The sequence below is a fragment of the Glandiceps talaboti genome, chromosome 10 (assembly GCF_964340395.1).
Source record: "Glandiceps talaboti chromosome 10, keGlaTala1.1, whole genome shotgun sequence".
NCBI classification, from domain to species: Eukaryota; Metazoa; Hemichordata; class Enteropneusta; family Spengelidae; genus Glandiceps; species Glandiceps talaboti.
Genome location: NC_135558.1, coordinates 4326100 through 4347596, shown reverse-complemented (window position 1 = coordinate 4347596; position 21497 = coordinate 4326100). Strand labels below are relative to the sequence as shown.

Genomic DNA, 21497 nt, shown 5'->3' with positions numbered 1-21497 from the left:
ACCTTCCATATTGCCATTACTTTTTCCATTTTTTTTTTTTTTTTTTTTTATAAATTATGCTTTATTCTGTGTAATTATAATCATTTCACAATATTTTTCTTCATTCAACCGGAAAAATACTCATAACCTAAGTATTTGGCACTTTTTGTCTTGAACTAGTAATGACTCTTAGGAGTCATTTATGGCCGAATGAAGAAAAATATTGGGGAAAATTATAAGGTCACTCATGGCTGAACAAAGACAAATATATTGGGGGATAATATCGGGGAATAAAATCTCATTACCTATTGAATGTTACTAATGAAAAATTTCACTGTGTAGAAGTTAAATACAGGTTCTCATATACATCTTCAGCAAATACATAATGCTGTAAAATTCTAATAAATATTTGTGAATGGCATTTTTGAATATGTTGAAAATTACTTTATGGTCTGTGGATGTATAATCAATAGGTCTTAGAACTGTTTTGAGGTTGAAATTAGAAAAGAAATAGTGATAAATATATCCGTAGAATTACTTTGAAAGATATATTTCCTATTAATTTCATTTGGGTTGTATGATTAATGTTTTACTCCATGTCGCCGTGGGTGACTTAACATGTCATCAAATACTTTGCCGATGGAATTTATGCAGAATTAATAGTGATGGGTCACTACAGTCCATTTGTTATGAACTTCTCTACATATATATGTATGCAGTATTCATTGTAGGAGATTAAAATGATAGGTGACTTCAGTCCATTCCATGTCTATGCATATATGTTACCTATGCACTATTCATGGCAGAGGAAATTCAAATAATTTACAAGTAAAAGAGAGTTCCTTTCACTATTGGCACGTCATTAGCAGGTTGTTGAGGTACATAGTGTAGACATGATTTGTTGTTGATTTCATTGGATGTGAAAGGAACACAGCTATTAGACTGACTGATTAGGATGATAAATGATAGTAAATTTACATGATTGTAAAAGTTATGTACATGGTAATTGTACGTATGATATGCACCAGTGCACACATTTACTAGTGGTATTTTTACTGGCAGTGCAATGCCAAAAACGTTATTGCATACATGTACCTTCTTGTACAACTGCCGACATCAGATCATGGACAAACGGAACCTGTTACAAACAAGTAAACAACTGAATTGGATTAATAACACTTGGCACAGCATGTTGGAAGTACAGAGACGTTAGACTTGTATTACATTCCATCATTTGATAAGAACAGTTTTATGGCAACTTTACATAATAGTTCATTTCACAAACAAATGTCCAGTTCCCCTGGCATATTTCCTGTACACACAAAGAGGCCATAAAACTGTTCTTATCAAACTATGGTGTGTTATACAAGTCTCTGCATTCCAACATGCTGAGCCCAGTTATAATCCAATTTATTTGTTTACTTTCCCTGTTTGTAATAGGTTCCAGTTGTCCATGGTCTGATGTCAAGAGTTGTATATAACATGCAAATGAAGGCTCAATCGTTTCTTTCACATGAAATTGCAGGATTGCACAATATGCTTTTTACGGAAATTTGCTGTTTTGGATTAAGCATAATAACAGTATCCATACCATGTTAATGCCAGAAGGGGTACTCAGGGGGTGTTTGTACTTGTACTTGCAGTGTTTCTGCTGCACTTTTATGCACTGCATCTACATGTATGCCTGTGAATGTATAACTGCAGAGAACACTGCAAGCGTTTGTGCAAATACCCTGAGTACGCACTCGTGTGTCATGGGGTTCTGTCATAGTATCAGTCTACATATATGTATAACAAATAATGTGTGGTTTAAAAACCAGCCACAAGTATGCAGTGTTAGTGCTACTCAATTTCAAATTACTATAAACCACATGTTATATCTGTGGTGAAAAACTCCTTAGTTTAAGCACCTCATTTTCTTGTGCAACAAACAAGTGTTATTAGCCATAGTACATTTTGACAATGAATAAATGTACTAGCCAAACACTGTTAGTACTAGCCAAACACTGTTAGTGTTACAGTACATACTTGGCCAAGACTGGTTGAATATCAAAGTTCCTGTAGCCATGATGCAAGCAAGTTTTTATTAACCACAGTGTATTTTCAATAAATTTAACATGAGATCAGAGAGGAATAGCATTACAAATGTACATACTTTTTTTGCAGCATCTCACATCTAATATCTTTCATTTTGTAGTTTTTAAAATCTCTAACTTATACTTTATCAGCATTTTATGTTTATATGGTATCAATAAGATTACAAAGTTGAATTCAATTGTCTTGAATAACTCCTGTCTCCACAGTGGTCATAATATTTTGATTTTTTTTTTTATCACAAATGGGAACAAAACAGAAAATGAACAGAAAATTTCGCTGTATTATTTATATCAGATTTCTTTTCTTTGAGAAAATCATTTGTCCATACATGGAGCAACAGATATAAATTACCTGACAGAATAGTATTGACCATAGACGTAGGGGAGAGCTGTCCTCTCCAGTGTCTAGGAGAGAGTACACACTGTTTCTTTGATTCAGCCTGCTTTCTCAAGGATCGCTGAAAATCACTTGTAAGCACCGTGGAGGTTGAATACATTACAATACAGTGAAGTTAATCTGAGTAGTTTGAATGAATAGGCAGTCTATTTTAGAGGATAAACCACCTGATCGGTCAATAGCAGTAGTGCAAATAATCCGTTTATTTAGCTTTTACAGTCTCAACAAGGATGTCTGACTCACATACAACTCATGAAAAAATATTTGACTGAATGACGTGAGCTAAATAAAGACTTCATGCGAAAACAAAATTAGGTAAAGACAGCAACACAACTGATACAAAAACAACAGTGGGTAACTCTGATGTACATGTAGGTTCAGGCAGAACCATATGGTGCTTTTGTCACTTTGTTTATATCTGTGCCTGTGAACATTATTTATAATGTAACACTAACAGTCATACTTGTTTGTTTGTTTGTTTGTTTGTTTGTTTGTTTGTTTGTTGTAACATGTAACATTCTATCTGTAAACAGAATTATGGTAACCTGGATCCTGTGGTGTTTATACATTTATAGGTTATTGACGATAAATACATTGTATGGCTTTGCTTGAATCTTGTCTGCTTACCACAAGCAAGCAAATGCACCACAGTGTTTTTTCGTAGGTTGTACACAGTTAAATCACCTGGGACATTGCCATGATAGTGATATGTGCCTTGAAACTAAACTGTCTGAAGTAATGTCTCAGTTTATAGCATAGCACAATAGAATGTAAGTCTTAAAATTAGGTACAGATTTTATTGACTATGAAATAAAGAATTGTTCAATATGTTTCAAACAAAGAGAAGGAAGAAGAATCTAAAAGGTAGAAATAATTGAAAACCAGGATGATATTTATAGTTAAATACATTGTGTAATCTTAGTAATAATTCTGGTGTGAAACTTGAATTTATAAGTTGATTTGAAATGTGTCTCTAAAATCAAGAGAGAGAGATAAAATTTCATAGTGCACTGTAACCATTCTACCACAGACAGCATAAAAAGGAGTCATACACAAATAGTTCCTTTCATTCAAAATGGTTGCCAAATTGTGTGAACTCGTTTGGAAACTAAGAAATTACCGATTCTGTTGGCACTACACATGAAGTGTTTTCTTTCTTTTTTATACTTTTCTTGAAAGGTATTTTTTCATTTGTACTTTTAGAAGTTTTAGTATGAGATCCAAAAGTGCAGTCTGTGTAATAAGTACAAATGTATGTACAGTCATTGCTTTCTTCCATACAGGTATGGAAACAATTACAAATATTATGTACTTGCTATGTGGTATCTCTGATATCATTTTTAAGTGTCATCACAGAATAATGCAGTGTATATTGAAATTAATCAACAATGTACTCACATCACATCTCATAAGGACTGTATGCTATCAAATTTACGCATGTACATGCACACACATATTTTCGTGTCATTATCTTCATAATATCATGTACAGTTATTTCCACAAGATTTGCATACTGATGTAAAGAGAAAACAGAAGAAGGACAGACAGACCTTTATGAAAACCACGTTTTGTATTTGTCTTTCAAATATTATCTGAAATTCTAAATCTTCATCTTTCAAATTTTGGTTGAGATTCTAAACACCTTGTCATTTCTGTATCTACCGTAGATTACCATTTTTGCTACAGTATACTAAATGTAAATGTAGTGGCAAAATATTTTTATTGTCAATATTCCTGTGGTTTCACCTACTTGATATTTGCCACAATTAGGTATTTAAAAAACAAAAAAACAAAAAAAACAAAAACATTCTTACATCGTATGTGTATGAATACAAAATGACATTTTTACCACAATTAAGTAAGAAGTGTTTAATACATACATGTACATACATATGAAAATTTCTACTCACAGAGTCAGCTAATTTCTAGAAATTGAATCCCAAATGCATGTACATGTTTGTAGATTTGACATTTGTACTTGCCATTTATGTATTGTAAAAAAATTCATAAATCATACAATATACATATAAATGGCTTAAAATTTTTGTAATAATTCTGCTTGTACAAATTTATATACATGTACAGCTGTTGATGGATGACTCCAGAGATGATACTCAGAGTATATACATGCATACTGAAATGTGCTTCCGGGCCAAAATATACAGAAAAAGCGCAATTTCTCTTTGACTTCCTTGTATTGTACATCCTAGATATATTTAGAAAAGTAGCTGTAGGCATCGTATAGATGACTCTTGATACTAGTGGGTTTTTTCCCATTGAAAATTGTCATCAAATTTTGTGCCGTTAGAAAATGAGATCACAAAGACACATCACTACATGGATATGCAAAAGAAAACTGACATGTTGACTTTCCCGTCCACGTCGGTAATTTCCTAGAAAAATTACAAAAGACGAACAAGAGGATTTTTCAATATCTTGACAATGATTAATATGACCACTAGTGTATTAATATTGAGGAGATACATAATTGATGAAAATTATGCAACAAGGTCATTTTACAGATGTTAAAGGTAATAAATATTCTGCCTCAATGACTAAATTTGTTTACACACCCTGCAAAATTATTTTTAAATTACCTGTATTTAGCAAAATTTGCAATTCAGTGTCCTATTTTAAATTTCAGCTTGCTTATATAATAGATCTTAATTGCTATACATGTATGTATATTATGTTGTGTACATACCGGTAATTATACACCCTGCAAAGTTACTGTATCAATTTTCATTCATTGCATTTACATTCCAATGACTGATTTCAATATTATGTAAATTTATACTAAATAATTATGCATGATATGTTACATTTTAGGTGCATAATTGTGCAAACTTACTTGTTCATTTTCCTCAGGATTTCAGGATTCTTCTGAAATTTTAATTTATATAACCTTGCATATCATTTAGTAATTAGTGAGAAAATATGGGGTGAGATAAAAGAATGATAGATTGTCAAAATTATTATACAAGTGTTGACTTGTACTTGGTATGGATAGAACATGATACATTAAGTGTTATAACTCGTATGAATTTATTACATGATTAATGGAATATTTTTATATATTGATGGGGAAAAAATAATTATCAGCAATTATACAAAGAAAAAAAATGATGTCGTTATCATCCAATATCCAGGATTGAAACAAACATTTTTATTCAAATGTTTTGATGTTTAAATAGTGAGATATGAGTAAATACTACACAGTGAAACTGCTCAAATAATTTCAGGAACTACTGCACAAAACATCAAAAGTGGGCGTGGTAAATACATCGTTTTTTTCACTGTTTTGTTGAGTTAAATCTGTCCAAATGTAAGTCATCGGAAGTGGGCAGTCCTAGTTTTGCAGGATATTGCAAAAACAGAAAGCTACAGGAAGACAAATATTTGTCTGAAGTCTAAGTAGAGTAAGGGGCTCTCTTACATTATTGTATAATGGCAACAGTATTATATATACAGTAAAAGATATCCTCTCCCCTAGTATTATGTAGTAAAAAATACCCTGATGCAACCAGCAACATGCAAGCATTTACAAGTGGAACGTGTTGCAAACAGGGGAAGTAAACATATGAACTGGATTACTAACACTTTGTACATTCACTTGGCACAACACATTGGAACTATGGAGACTTGTATTGTATTTGATGGTTTTGTATGGCCTCTTTACATAATAACTGACATTCACAATCAAATTTCATGTTCCCCTGGCATTTCATGTACATGTAGATTAAATTGAACATAAAATTGTTCATATCAAAACATGAAATGTGATTCAAGTCCCCATAGTTCCAATATGCTGACGTGTCAATGGTTATTACTTTAATCCAAATAATTTATATTTACTTTCCCTGTATGTAACAAGTTCCACTTGTACATTTGTACATGCTTGCCAGTCACTGGTTATAAAGGTACCCTCTCCCACTATACATTGACACATTGCTGACAATTTGTCAAACTTAAAATTAGTTAGAGGTTGTTGCTTGACAGCTGGCACATGTTTCAGGCTGTATTTAGTGTATCATGTTTGTTATGTGTACAATCAGGAATATTCTGTGATATGATTTGAGTACTCATTTTGACACCTTGTCCAAACACATTAATTCATAAAATTGAAACTCACCGTTTGGAATAACCTAAAAATCCCATCCGCCATATAACTCACAAATTTCAATCTCCACACTGGTGTGATAATATGAGATGGTCCCTAAGTATAGGGATAATTATACTTCTACTCCAACTTCCACAGCAATCATCCATAGTGACAGACAGTAAAAGGCAAATAAATGATATGTCAGACTGATATGTACAAATGCAGTGTTCTGTAGCTGTACATGATGTATGACATTTGATCTGGAACATAAAAATGTACAAGCTGATTTCCATTAGAAGATTTGGTTCTATTGGACTGTTACAAATTTCATATCATGGTAGATTCCTAGACCATGGTGTATTTATTGTCCACAAGTTCCCAAGCTACAGTATTGCACAGAAATTTGGTATTTTAGTTGATGAATGTATACTGCCATTCAGTATAAAGTTTATCCCCGTTTAAGTTCATTTATCATCATTTAATGATTTATCATTAATCATGTACTTCACAAATATTTGTGCTACGATGCACTGTTTTATTAAAACTGTTTTAAAAGCATGGTGTTACCGTGTACAAAAACTCATAGAATTTTCCCAAGAAATGTCCATTTCACAACTTTTAAAACCCGATCATCAAATCCAACAGTTGACTACTGTAGTATCAATGTGTATGGAGCTGTAAAGATTAAAGGGAATCACTTTTTTACTCAGGACCAATTTTTTCTACATCTCTGCCAGCCAGACAACTGTTTTTCACACACAGAAAGATAATCCATATGTGAAACATAGGCTTCATATTGTGAATTTCATGGAAATCGATCAATGACATGTTTTCCTGTGAGATATCCAATTTGAATGGTTCTGACCACATGACTTGAAGTTGTAATACACTAATGTACATAATTAGTCTGGATGTCACCACCAATGTGATCTCTAAACCACAGGAGTGAAGGTGTACATATGTAAATAGCATTGGTAACAATTTCATATAGGAACTAGACTATGTACATATATGTACATGGCATTCTGTATTGCTGATAAACCTTTCTATAAAAAGAAAGGAAATAGAGACTACAGCAAGAAAGGTGGGTGTAATGATGTGTACGTATATAGATGTATGTCAGTTAGGTGTGATAGATAGCAGACAGACAGGAGACCTCATAAGGAGACCGTATTTATGTGTATGTGAGTTATTACAATGTACATGATGTAGATGTGAGAGATAGCAGACAGACAGACAGACAGACAGATTGGAGACCTTATACCTACAGCAAACATTGTCAGTACCCAAATGAATAGACGTCTTGTGGGAAATTGGAATACTTCAACCGAAGCATTGAGAGCAATCTTTTCTGAAAGGACCGGAAGGTGTATGGACCATAGTGCACTATTTACCAATGTGACGACCCCTGGATTGTCAGTCAATGCCCCATTTTCTAACAATACTGGGCATGTGTTATAGTTGTTTGTAATGAGAGGTTGGAAAGGTGTGAACTGAATGTCTGTAAATTGGTTGGACTTTTTATAGAATGAAAAATAGTGAAGGAGTACATGAACTGCATTGGTAATTACATAGTTGTACAGTTTACAGCCTCAACCCTAGTACACAAACAAACCTCAGTGCTATAAATACTGTCATGGTTTTGATGTACATGTACATAGATGTTTGGTGTGTTTTCTAATGAAAGCCTCATCCAATTAGAGTTTTGGGATGTTCTTTGTATTGTCTTTGTTCAACTTTGTTATGCTGCACTTTTAGATGTACCACCACAACACACTTTAATAAACTTGAGCTAATATATTGTTGGTTGTCTGATTAAACCGATATACTCTTTCTGTTTTAATCGGACAACTAACAATATCGTCACTGAAAATTATTATAATCCCAATAACGACAGTGTACATGTTAATTAGAGGTTGATTTTATCCGTAAGTAATAAAGTAATAGGTTGAAATTGTGATCACATTGGGTCACTGATTTTAGGATGCAGACCCAGAAATCAATTTGATAGGATACTGTGCATACAGCTACACAAAATTGTTTACCCAAAGGTAATTCAATAATTTAAGGGTTTACGATATTACAAATAGATGCATATTAAAATCAATTATGTCTTTAATACAAAACAGTTTTAAAATATGTTCCAGTAGCAGCTGTGCAGCTTCAATACTATAGAGACCTCTGCATGGCATTTTAGAAGCAGGAAACATGTACTGCTATTGTATTGTATCTCAATGTTTAACAGAATCCATCGATTATTAATTCCTGTGTCGGAGTTTAGCTACATGTAGTAGAAATGTATTTGGATAAAAGCTATTCAAGATATTGAAAATCTACCTGAATTATCCAGGGTTCTTGTAATGTGTTCAGCTCACAAGAATTATTATAATAAAATAATCCCATATATACATATCGGTATGTGAAGGAATTAAAAACATTTTATGAGATTATCCCATCTTTATTATTACGGTTGATCAAAATATGGGATTTCATATCTTTATTATTAAGGTGGATCTAACTATGGGATTACCCATCTTTAATATTAAGGTGATTCTACCTCTATGTATCTGGAGAAATAGTTACTAATTTTTCTAGAAAGTTTTTTCTTACTTTTCTTTTACTAGCCAGACTTTAGTGAGGAGTCTTTCTGCTATGGATAACACACAGTCAGTTGTACAGAGCAGGGAATATTGCATGTCTGTATCACTAGCAGTATAACATGTACATAGACTGATACAGAATCGATATATCTGTGTTCTACAATAGTACCCTTGTATAAGACTACATGAGATAAGGGTGGCAGTCATGACAAGGTCAAGAGGTCATTGTTTATCATTCCGGTGTTATTACAAAAGTTGATTGATACTAGAATGATTTATAGGGTGTTGACAGAGAGATTTCTAGGTTGACAATAAAGGTATAATAGTCTCTCTGTAATTATCTTTCATGTTATTGCACCATTGGATCTGACTAGAGTATGAACTCTTGAGATGAGGTCATACACTGTACCATGGCATCAGTGACACCAGAGAACATGTCCAGGTGACCATGCAAGAAATATATATTGCTTTAAAAATGACATTTAGCCTGCCATATTTGGTTTGCCCCATACACCTGTTGGGTTTATGTGATTTACATTGAAGTACACACACATGTCTAAATTGTACAGATTTACTGCAATGTCATAAACACAGTGTATAATTGTAATAGATTCATTACATATTGTAACTTTTGATATAAGTTTTTCATCAACAAACCCTTCTGAGCAGCCATATGTCCATGTCCATGATTGACTATTAACACACAGATACCAAAATGTAGACATAGGCACATGCGTACACACACACACACACACACACACACACACACACACACACACACACACACACACACACACACACACACACACACACACACACTTGAGAGGAGGGGGGGGGGGGAGTCGGTACATCAGTGTTCCTGCCAAAATAATTTTACAAGTATAGATGTCTCTGAAAATTTAACTACAGGTTCCTCTGCACAGTAACAGGGTTCGTGAACCCTACAAACACCTCCTGTTACATGTAAATAGAAGTCATCAGTTAAAACAAACATTGTGAATTATGCTGGTAGGTAATAACACCCTATGGTCAATTGTTGTAGAGTTACACTATAGTCACTATAATAATTAATAATTATAAATGTACAAGTCATGTATTATGATATCACCAAGATTGTGGTCATTCATCTCATTATGAAATTATAACCTTTGACTTCACAGACTATAGTCATACATGTGTACCATCATAACATAGCAAACAATTGGCAAATCCAACCATTCTCCAGGAGAACTTTGTAGATAAATTTAGCTACTTATTACTAACCATAGAAAAATATTTATTTTTCACAATGAGTGATGAATGTTGTATGTGACTGTGATACTGTGATGACAAGGGTTTAGTTTAGTCAATATGTTAATGATAATATGTTAAAAATGTTTTAAATGCATGAATAAGCGACATGTAGAGAGACAGACTGACTGACTGAGCAGGCATGCATGTGTACATACATGTACATATCTATGCATACACATACATACATACATACATACATACATACATACATACATACATACATACATACATACATACATACATACACACACGGACAGACAGACAGACAGACAGACAGACAGACAGACAGACAGACAGACAGACAGACAGACATATATAAGTAACCGACTTCATAGAGATACAGATATTGATTCAACAAATATACTATTTAACCTCCTAAGGGAAGGTATAATACAAACTCTGGAGCAGATATAATTTCAGCTTGCTGTGTTTCTCAGAAGTTAGATTTGGGAGCAGATGGCAGCTGTAAATTTATTACTATAATTAAATTATTGTGGAAGTACAAATTAGTCCTATTGGTGGATTACATTATCATAGATAGAGGAATTATCTGTTATCTTCCAGGGCTGTTGTAACATTTTCTACTGGAGTTGTTGTTGTCTGTGAACTACCAGGAGTGTTATCTGTTATCTACCATTAGTAATAACGTTATTTGTATGTCAAACCATTTCATGTAAGGTCTATGGTCAAACATGATTGCACTTAGTGAATATTAATGAGAAAATGTGTGAATGAAGTGTTAAATTGAATGTGTAATGATGTGGTCTAGCAAGATTACATCTCAGACCACTAAAAAAAAAGTGTCTGAAATTACATGCATTCAACTAGATGCGGTATTAAAGGGATCTGCAGATGCACAAACCTATGGATAGCCTCTAGATTAACATACATGAACATGGAAGTGTGTCACATCAGGAGTAGATAAAAGAAAAACCCCTTGATCTCTGTTTACATCAAATACACTGAACTCAGGCATTCTCAGGTCACCACTAAAGGCAATGATTTATGGAATACAGTAAACATAATAGTCATATTTACAGCATTATAAGATTTAGAGTGCAATCATAAGTTGTCTCCCACAACAACAAATGCATATTATTTCATTTATCAAAACCTAGACAGGTCGTACATTATAACTCTTTAATCATATGCTGGGATTAAATCCTATATACTTAGGTAATATATCTACTTCCTTGATAGTTATCTTGAGGATGGAGATAAGATGCACTGCACAACTCTCTATTTTGCACTCGATTCTAAAAAAAAACCATGCACTGAAGGATTTCAATTTGATATGAGGAGATTATACACTGCCAGCAAGCTATTAAATTTGACATCTTTTCACTAAACAGACAAATTTTTAGGTCTACATAAACAAAGAAACCACAATTGCTTCAACTGTTAATGCTGATAGTAGCAAATACATGTGTACCTTGGTGAGTTTGTTATGGGAATTCAAAACTATTTTATATGACATTATTTCATAACTATTCATAATTCTCGCCCAAAAAATCCAAATGAATTGGAGTCATCCATTTTGATATGGGTGATTAATATAGATCTAGATATATATATATGGTATACTGGATTATTCCATTTTGTTCAAGGGATGCTAAATTGACTACTATTTATCATTCCATAGTCATTATCTTTAATAGTATGTTGAAATTGTTACCACCCATGTAGGTAAGTGCACATACGTAAGGCAAATAGGTCATATTACCTTTTTTTTTTAATTTCTTTGTTTTCGTCCTTTATTAATACATTCTAAAATATTTACATAAACTGTGAAAATTTACAAAAATGATAATTCTCACTTTCACTTTCATAATTCTAATATTGATTGTTTCTCATTTCACGGTACATGTAGCACACATAAAATTTATTGCATTCTGTTAATAAATCAAGAGAATTGTGACAAATGCATGAAATTGATAAAACCCCCCTCCCCCAGACACCAGCCAGCTTTTCAAAAGAACAACTATTGAAATAGCAGTGATAAAACTAAGAAATCATACTGAGAAAATATCTGAAAACTAAAGCTTAACTGTGTTTATAAACTGTATTTAAAATCAAAACCATGTCACCTCAAACATTGTTGTCTTTCGCAACAATTGCCACAGTTTAGTTGGTCACTTCTATACAACATGTAGAATGGCAAGCTGTGCTAGAGAAAGCCATTTGACTATATGGTGGGGAGAGAGATCATAGAATATGACCACATGTACATGTATAGTTACTAGTCTGCACTGGACATGTAGCTTCTAGACTAAGTGATAGCTAGCTGATAGCATGGCACAAATGGCATACCTAAGTTACAGTCTTGTGTTACGTTTAAACCTCTGAACTTTGAAACAACTGTCTACCTTTATGTCATTTGCAGGAAAAAAATTAACACTATAATTTATTTATGGTATAATCATGCAATAAGTCTCACAGGGATAAAGGATGTTTAATTGGCCATATTTAGAGATAATCTAAGGTACACCCTGTGGTGGTCATGATAAAGTAGACAATTACTAGATGTACAAATCGAACTCTCCGGAGAATATAGTCTATAGTTAGCAAAAATGCAATTAGTATTAACCTTTCATAATCAAATGCTTTTCAAAGTCCTCTACAGGTGATGTATCTCTAGATGTAAACAAGTCAAGTTGATTCAGTAAAAAGTGTAATTTTGAGAGAAAACACAGCATGGTGTTGTTCTCATTACATGTAAAGTATGCTGTATGTTGCTTTCCAATGTAGTCTGAGGCCTGACTGAAATCAGGTCACAGTGTTCTTTTCTAATTACAAATTGAAGTGGCACTGTCTTTAACTGAGGCCCTATTTTAAGCTGAAGCCAAGTACAAAATGCAAAAACACAATATACAGTAAAAACATGACATTATTTCTGCTGACTCCCATGATGCAATAGCCCAAAGCAAAAATACTCTCTGAAGGCACAAGATCAATTTGATGTTTCTCTGACAGTAATTATAGGTGATGTAAGATCATGAAATGACTCTCCATAACCCATAGTTTATGAAAATGTCTATTTCCTGAACTTGTGTTCACCTTTCAGCAATCAGAGTTGGTACAGGGTGATGAAGGTGATCAGGTGTGAAGAAAGATATTAGGTTGATAACAATACTAATATTCATCACATTTATCAGAAATGAAGAAAATTATGTCATAACGTCACAAATGTATCTAAGTTCAGGACTGGTTATACATGTAGCGTACAACATAGCTAGCTGTACAGTTTTAAACATGATTTATCATTGCATGTTTTGGGAGCTGCAATAAACTATAGATACAATGTAAGTGCTCATACGTATTTCATTGAAGAATAAAGATGACCATAGAAAATTAGTCAGTGGCCCATTATATGTGAAATCTACATGCAATACTCTATTATTACATGCTAATCTATGACATATACATATCAGTTTCAAATTGAAATGTGAACTGGATTTATTTTGACAATATTGATGTCTTTTTTTTTTTGGGGGGGGGGGGGAGTCAGGTGAGAAATTGATCCCCTTACAAGCTAAAACAAGAAGGAGTAAACAAGTAAAGATTGATTCAACAGATTAAACAAGTCAGGTGTGATAGAACCTTCTAGGGAATCAATTTTACCATGTACCACAGGGGGAAGGAGGCTTAGTGTAGGGTAAATAGGTAAGCTAGAAAGTGGCTGTTAGTGTTACCGAAGGGATAGATGTGTGGCGGCCAAATTAACACTGTCTGTGCACTCTTTGAGAATTAGCTTATAACACAGCGAATGACAGATATTGGGAATAAAATGCACTCAATATTGATATATTATCATCATAAAGGTAGTCAAGAATATACAAATCAGCACATATATACCTCCTGTCCCCTGTGCATGTACCTGTTTGTTTTTGTACATTTTTTTATCAGTGTTTCCTCAAGGGAAGAGCATATGTGAAATTGCTTTTTATGATATATGAGGCATCTCAGAGTTTGCTATTGCTTGCCACTGTAATCAGGTTCAACCAACCTGCAATACAGAGTTCATTCTCCAGGGTTCTTTTCCAATGTGTGTACAACTGTTCACATGTAAACTTTTCCAGTTAGATGTACTTGTATACATCTTTTATGGTATTGTATTAGTGTCTTGTTCTTGGAACAAAGACCTGAAGTGTCTTGAAATGGATGTGGTCACTGGCTTAGTTTAGGTACACTTTCTTTATAGTAAGTTATTGATATTTCATTGTACCCAAAATATTAAATAAATAGTCTAAATTATAGCAAAAGTACATGTAATTGTAATGAAAAAAATATTTGGTAAGAAAAGTATGAAAATAGCTGAGCCTGTATCTGAAATGACCTTTATGAATCTTTAAAAACAGTACATATCTCTTGGATATTAACAAAAGGGAAATTTAAATGAATGTTGTTCCCCCACCCACACTTCTCCCCCTTACTGTAGTTCCCCTACAATAAAACCAATGTTCCCATTACTACTCCTCCAAACAAACATACTACATGTACATGTATAACCCATTCATCTGAAAACATCCAAGTGTATGTCTATCTCTGTGTGTACGTGCCATGTGTGCTTATCAATAGTAGACCTTCAACAATAGTTTAACAGATATTTACTACAACATAGAAACTTTTGTTATGGCCAAGGTGACATGTACCCATTGTCCAGACTTTCTTTGAAGTGTTCTTTTTAAAGTGTTGGACACTTCATCATTCCAATTGTCTAGATGTATAACAACATTGCCATCTGAACTGTATCATTGTTAGACCATTTTAGACCAAGTCATTGTTTGTATGTCAATTACAATGCAAAAGCTAAAAAAAGTATGTAAAAGAGTTTGTTATTGTACGTACAATAACAAACATTTTACACATTTATCAATTGTTTGCAATTTACTGAATTACATACAAGGACTTGGCATATGTTGTTTCACGTTGATTTTTCAAGTAGGACGTCATGATAAAATTGTTCAATAAATTAAAAATCCAAAATAAATATCCAATCCTCATCCATATGGACACGTTAACATCTAAGTCTATTACCTAAACAAGGGAACTACAAATACTTTGTTGAAATATCTTGCAAAGTTCTGTTCTCAAAGTGATAAAACATGCCTTAAGACTAAAGGATTATATTTACATTTTTTTGGAATCTTCATTTAAAAATAACAAATTTTTACTGAGAAGGATCTGAATATAGTACATTATACATACATCTATAGTCACTTTAATTTGAACTTTCCATTTGGATGACAATTTGGTATTGATCTCAAGGGTTTTAATTGATAAAATAGCTCTATGCTTTTCTACTTGAAAAATCAATCTGAAATAACCTATACCAAGTCTTTGTTATTATTCAATAAATTGTAAAAAAAAATCACAAAATGTGTAAAATGTTTGTTATCATATGTACAATAACAAACCTTAACTCATTTTTTAGGTTTTTTACTAAAAACACAGACTTGGTAGGTGATGTTTCCCTTTATTTTCTTCAAGTTGGAAAATATGGTAATTTAAAAAGTTGTTTTATGAATAAAAAATAAAAAATAAATTCACATTTGTCATCCATATAAAGGGACATGGTCTGCAACTTGTTCATATTTTTCATCATTTTTGTTTCTCAAAACATCCCAAGTACATGTACATATACTTATGTGTGTTACATGTACTATTAGTACATTTCTGTAGAGTTCACACTGTCTAGACGCTATGTCATGATCATAACATTATGAAATTATATTCATACATGATATGATATATAGTGATCCAGTGTAATCGGTATTTGAAGTATGAAGTATCATGCCATGATTAATTTAGTCTCAGTGATATCATGCGTAGCAAGTCATTCATTAAAATTATACATGTATGTAATACATACAGTGTGATGTAAATACAGAACTGAGTCAGTGAGTTAATTTAGAGTTCACATAATACATGTATTTGTAGACTGGTAATATTGACTTGATTGTGTGTATACTGATGTACAATATGTCCAGTGTCAAGCGAGTGTTCTCTCATCTTATTTTGTTAACTAAAACACAACATATTTTAGCTGGTATACAGTGGTATGGGATTTTTGGCTTGTATCTCTATCTGCCTCTGCTCTCCAACTAATAAAAAACAAGTTTGTGTTGTGGCTATTGACATTATTATTTGCTTGCCTGAATGAGTGAATGAACTGATGGCTGGTTGGTCTGTTGGTTGGTTGGTTGGTTGGTTGATGGGTGAATGGTAAGTTTGTAGGCAGATAGGTTTATTGATAGGTTGGTTAACTTGTTGCTTGGTTGGCAGCTGGCTCACTGGTTGTCATAAATGTTGTTCTTTGCTTGACATTGTAAGTGATGAATTATTGGTTTGTTGATTTGAAGATTGATCTGCATGGATGGCGAGACGGACAGATGGGTGGGTAGGCAGGTGGATAGGTGGGTGGATGGAGGAAGACTAGATGGGTGGGTGGATTGGTTGGTTGGTTAGTGGCCGATTCATTAAATAATAGATATAGAACTAGGAGTAGTCTTGAGTGACTCTACTACTGTGATATCCTTTATCAGAAATCTACCAATTGATTCATTTCAGATTTGATTAATGGGTTGAAAGACTTGAACAATTTAGTCAGTGATTTATTCATCCATTCATCCGTTCATTTATTGATTTCATTCTAACTTTGTGTCTTTATCAGTACAGGATGATGAAGATCAGTCACACAGATATTTGTTTTTAGCTTTCCTGTTTGAGCAAAAGTGTCCTTTGCAAGGTTTAAGTACATATACCGACATCCATCAATATATAATATAAGGTCATTTGACAAGGGATACCAAGTCCATAACTAACCTTTCCTTTTGAAAACAAGTACTTATGTAGGACAGAGACTAATGTTATATTAATGTCTAGCTTCAGGCAACACAATGTACACACACACAGAGTGTAATGCAATCTCTGTAACTTCTGTGCCTCATTTTATTACATTTCTCCAGATCTCACTGCTGCAATCTAATTTTCCCCTCAGTATCATTGAGTCGAGTCTCCCCTAAGACCTGTTAGACTACATGTTTTGTAGCCTATAGGAGTAACCTACTGCTGAGCCTCATAACACTTAAGTTTATCATTACACACAAATTATTGTCGTTCTCAAAACGGTACTGCTAAACTTTGAATTGCACTTTAAGGTCCGATGATGGACTTTAGTGTAGAGTAGGAAAGTGCCTCATCAATATACATTTAGTGGAGAAAATGTATTCCGAACTAACAAATATAAAGGCACAAGATCAACTTTTTCCCTGAAATCGCAAGTAATTATAGATGATGTAAAATCACGATAAGAACCCATAGTTTATGAAAATGTCTATTTCCTGGAGTGGTGTTCCCAATAATCGGATTTCTGGTCGGTGGAACCAGGAAGTACATGATTGTGTAATGGAAGTATAAACATGGGTTATACTTCCATGCCCATGTTATACTTCCATGGTAGAACAATACTCACAGTCAAACTTCATTGTATTTCATAGGTAGTAAGGCAAATTTCATAGGTAGTAAGGCAAATTTCATAGGTAGTAAGGCAAATTTCATAGGTAGTAAGGCAAAAACAATGATGTACTTTGCTATTCATTGTTTTAAAGTCAGATCTATTTCAAAAAATACAAATGACAGCGAACCATCCATTGTTGTATTTAATAGACTAGTCCAGGGGAGGGGTTCACTCAGATATTAACACTGACAACAGGGTTTACATGTGTGTATGTATTCCATATTAGAATGTTACCATTAGTGTAGCTACATTGTAAGCTAGGAATAATATGAGTCAATTCATTTGAAAGCCAGTACTGTACATGTACATCAGACTGACACCAGGCTGGCAAACCTTTATGGAACCCTCAGCTGTGCTTTACACATTGCAGTGGCGGGACTTAAGAACTTTGTGAAGATTTAATTTATCATTCCGTGACCTATTTATAAATTGAATTCCGTCAAAACAGAACTTTTAAAAGTACTTTTTAAATGAAATTTGACGTGGTTGTTTTATTTAATCATATTGTATAAAGTTTGAGTAGACACAACCTCTCAACGCCCACATTGCTAGACTTTCCTCAGGGAATGAAATCTGACACGGGCGTCACTTTCAATCAAATTCACATCCGCAAGAAGCTAGCTATTTTAAAGTGGTTGTCTGAGTTGACAGAGTTTACTGATGGTATAAATATAAAATAACTATGTTAAAAAAATATCTTTAACAATTTTGGACGAAATGGATTTTAAAGCAATAATAATATTATAATAATTAATATGTTAACAATTTAATGACGATATAATAATAATTGCACTTTTTGGGGGTTTTGAGACCAAACTATTAATAGCAACATATCTACATATTAATGTGTTACGTGTATTGTGAATGCTATAAACGAGTGTAGTACATACTTCAGTGTTACTAGTTGTGAAGTGACGCAAGCTGATTTTATATAAGCTTTTTACTCAAGTGACATGTAATTAAAACAACATACAGTATACATGTAATGTTAAGGTTAATGTCAATGCATGTCTTCTATAATATTACAATAATTGTCTTTTGGTATTGTTAGAACAGTTGATTGCATAGTGTAGCAGAGATTTCTGCGACTTTTTTCGATACCGTACGTATGATAAATTACGTTATCGGATCATTTATGGGTTATATCTTAATACCAGGTTTGAGTTCAGTCAATTGCAACTGGTGCTTCAGTTAGTAGAATACTGCAAGTACCTTTTAAATGCAAAAACTGCACTCAAATACATAAAACTCAGCTTAGCTAGATATTAAACTCTGATAACTAAAAAAGTAGTCTAAATGCTTTGTCATGGCCATTGATCGTATGGCAGTGCCTAGCCTGAAAGATCCAGGTGTTATCTCCGCTTATATAATGGGGTAGCAAATGGTTAGATACATGTAGGCGGACCAATGGCTGGACCTATCAGACAAGGTAGTGCCCAAAACAGTGAATGAATCCAAGCTTCATTACAGTGAATAAATGCAGGCTTCGTTACATCCAGGAGTATTAGTGTACCACATTGGTTGGTGTTTAGATTTAATGCTTGTAGTTACTTAACAAAGATAGTACAGCAGGAACAATACGGAAAACAAGTGGTAATGTTGTATCTACTGTTTTAATGTAACATAATACTGTACTCCACTATTCAGGCCCTTACTTCTGGCCCTCACATGGCCCACAAACAGTGACCAAACCATAAAATCTTTTATATTTCAGATAATCAGAATACAGCGTATTAACAGATTAATAAGATATTAGTGTTGGGAATTATGTCTTCCAGTGTTATATATATATTTGTCGTCATAGCAACTAAATGGTGTGATATTTTGTGATTATTTTACAGCTTGGAATTGATGTGATTGAATTACCAGCTGATGGGGCTCTGCCAGATTGTCCCTTTGTAGAAGATACAGCTGTTATACATAATGGAGTGGCATTGATTACCAGACCAGGACATCCAGCAAGAAGAAAAGAGGTACACATAACTAGCCCTGAGTAGTCGTATGGGGATTTTGCTCTGGCTTTTGCCCTACCACAGCTGATATATTCACACCTAAAATTAGATAAAGATTTCCCACAGCGACGTAGTCTAGTTCCTGGCGATCGTTTTTCGATTTTACACTACACACATTACATCTAGTCAATGTCGTTACTCTCGCACAGAATTCTGTGCTCCTCCTACAACGTTCATATAAACATGATGACGTCACGTCCTCACATGATTTTAGTTTAAGCTGACTGGAGATGGAGTTCAGTTGGACATTTGCACAGCATATCAGTCCGGCTGTACCAATATTAATGAGCGATGACAACAGCCTGTCAATTTGTGATGGATTACTACTGACATGCGCCGTTTGCGCTTTACCCAGCAAGGAGTTGAACCACATTTAATGCCTTGAGCAACAACACTGACTAGACTTAATGTGTGATTGTGAAGATAATGTAGTTATCAGCATACGGTCATCAGGAACTAGACTAACAGCGATGCTAAATATAGTAATCATGTAAATACATGGTACAGCTCAACCCTCTGAGTTGGTTCTATTGACATCATCTTACATCAGGAAGAATTGAAAAATAAATGCTCATTTGCTCATGTACTTGTTTAGTCTAGCGGATATCCTTGTCTTCAAATCTCAAGATCTCTCTTCACCCTGTAAGAAGGGATTCAAAGCCACAAATAGCCTCTAGACTTGACTACAATGTAGCACGCACACACAGAAGCAAGTAATCACTGGTACTCCCCCAAGTGCCCACTAATGTGACATTACTACATCACTTTGTAGGATTTACAAATACTTCATAAATCAACTCTTAGCATTCCATAGGTTTCTAAAGATCAGGGATACCATATTACTGACATTTGGACTGTGTATATAATTAGACATGTTGGAAAACCAGATATTTATATTATTAACTTCAACTGATCTGTTCAAAACTGATTTTAGTGCATGTTGGACCAGGAGAACTGACTTTGATTTGATTTCAAACCTATTCAAAATTTCACATGGTGACAGGACTGAAGTCAGAGTATTGTTTGAATATAGATTTTGCTATAAGTATACATTGTTGTGCTGTATACAACTAACAACAGTAAACACAAACATTTTTAGCTTTAATATCAGTTTTGAAGTCTTCCTATCACACCTCTGTTATTGTTATATAGATGGACAGTGTTATTTCTAAAGTAGGACGCCATAGTGTGGGTTCAGTTTTATCTCTGTATTTCCCGCCAAGCTCTACTTTGCAGGAGAGCATGGCAACCAAGCTACATTTATTTGTGTGAAACCATGCATGCTGTTTAGTTTGTAGAATTTAGTGTAACTGACATAATTGTACATTTTATCACCCCATTATTATTCAACTTGTAAATTTCTTTTATGTCTGTCTGTAAAATGTCTGGGAAAATGACTGAATGTAAGAGGTTGCACTGAGTTCAGAATTCCACTTCTGTGGGAAGTCACAGGTGTTGAGGTTAGACACCTCTAGGGTATTTCACATGTACATAAATAA

General features: G+C 33.8%; 1 protein-coding gene across 1 annotated transcript in view; it reads left to right on the top strand.

The window, feature by feature from the left end:
* LOC144440850 (N(G),N(G)-dimethylarginine dimethylaminohydrolase 1-like) overlaps positions 1-21497 on the top strand; it is a 42450-nt gene that overhangs the window by 11750 nt on the left and 9203 nt on the right. The window contains exon 3 of the mRNA XM_078130276.1: positions 19828-19959. Within this exon, the coding sequence (XP_077986402.1) occupies positions 19828-19959 (132 nt within the window). The remainder of the gene's footprint in view (positions 1-19827; positions 19960-21497) is intronic.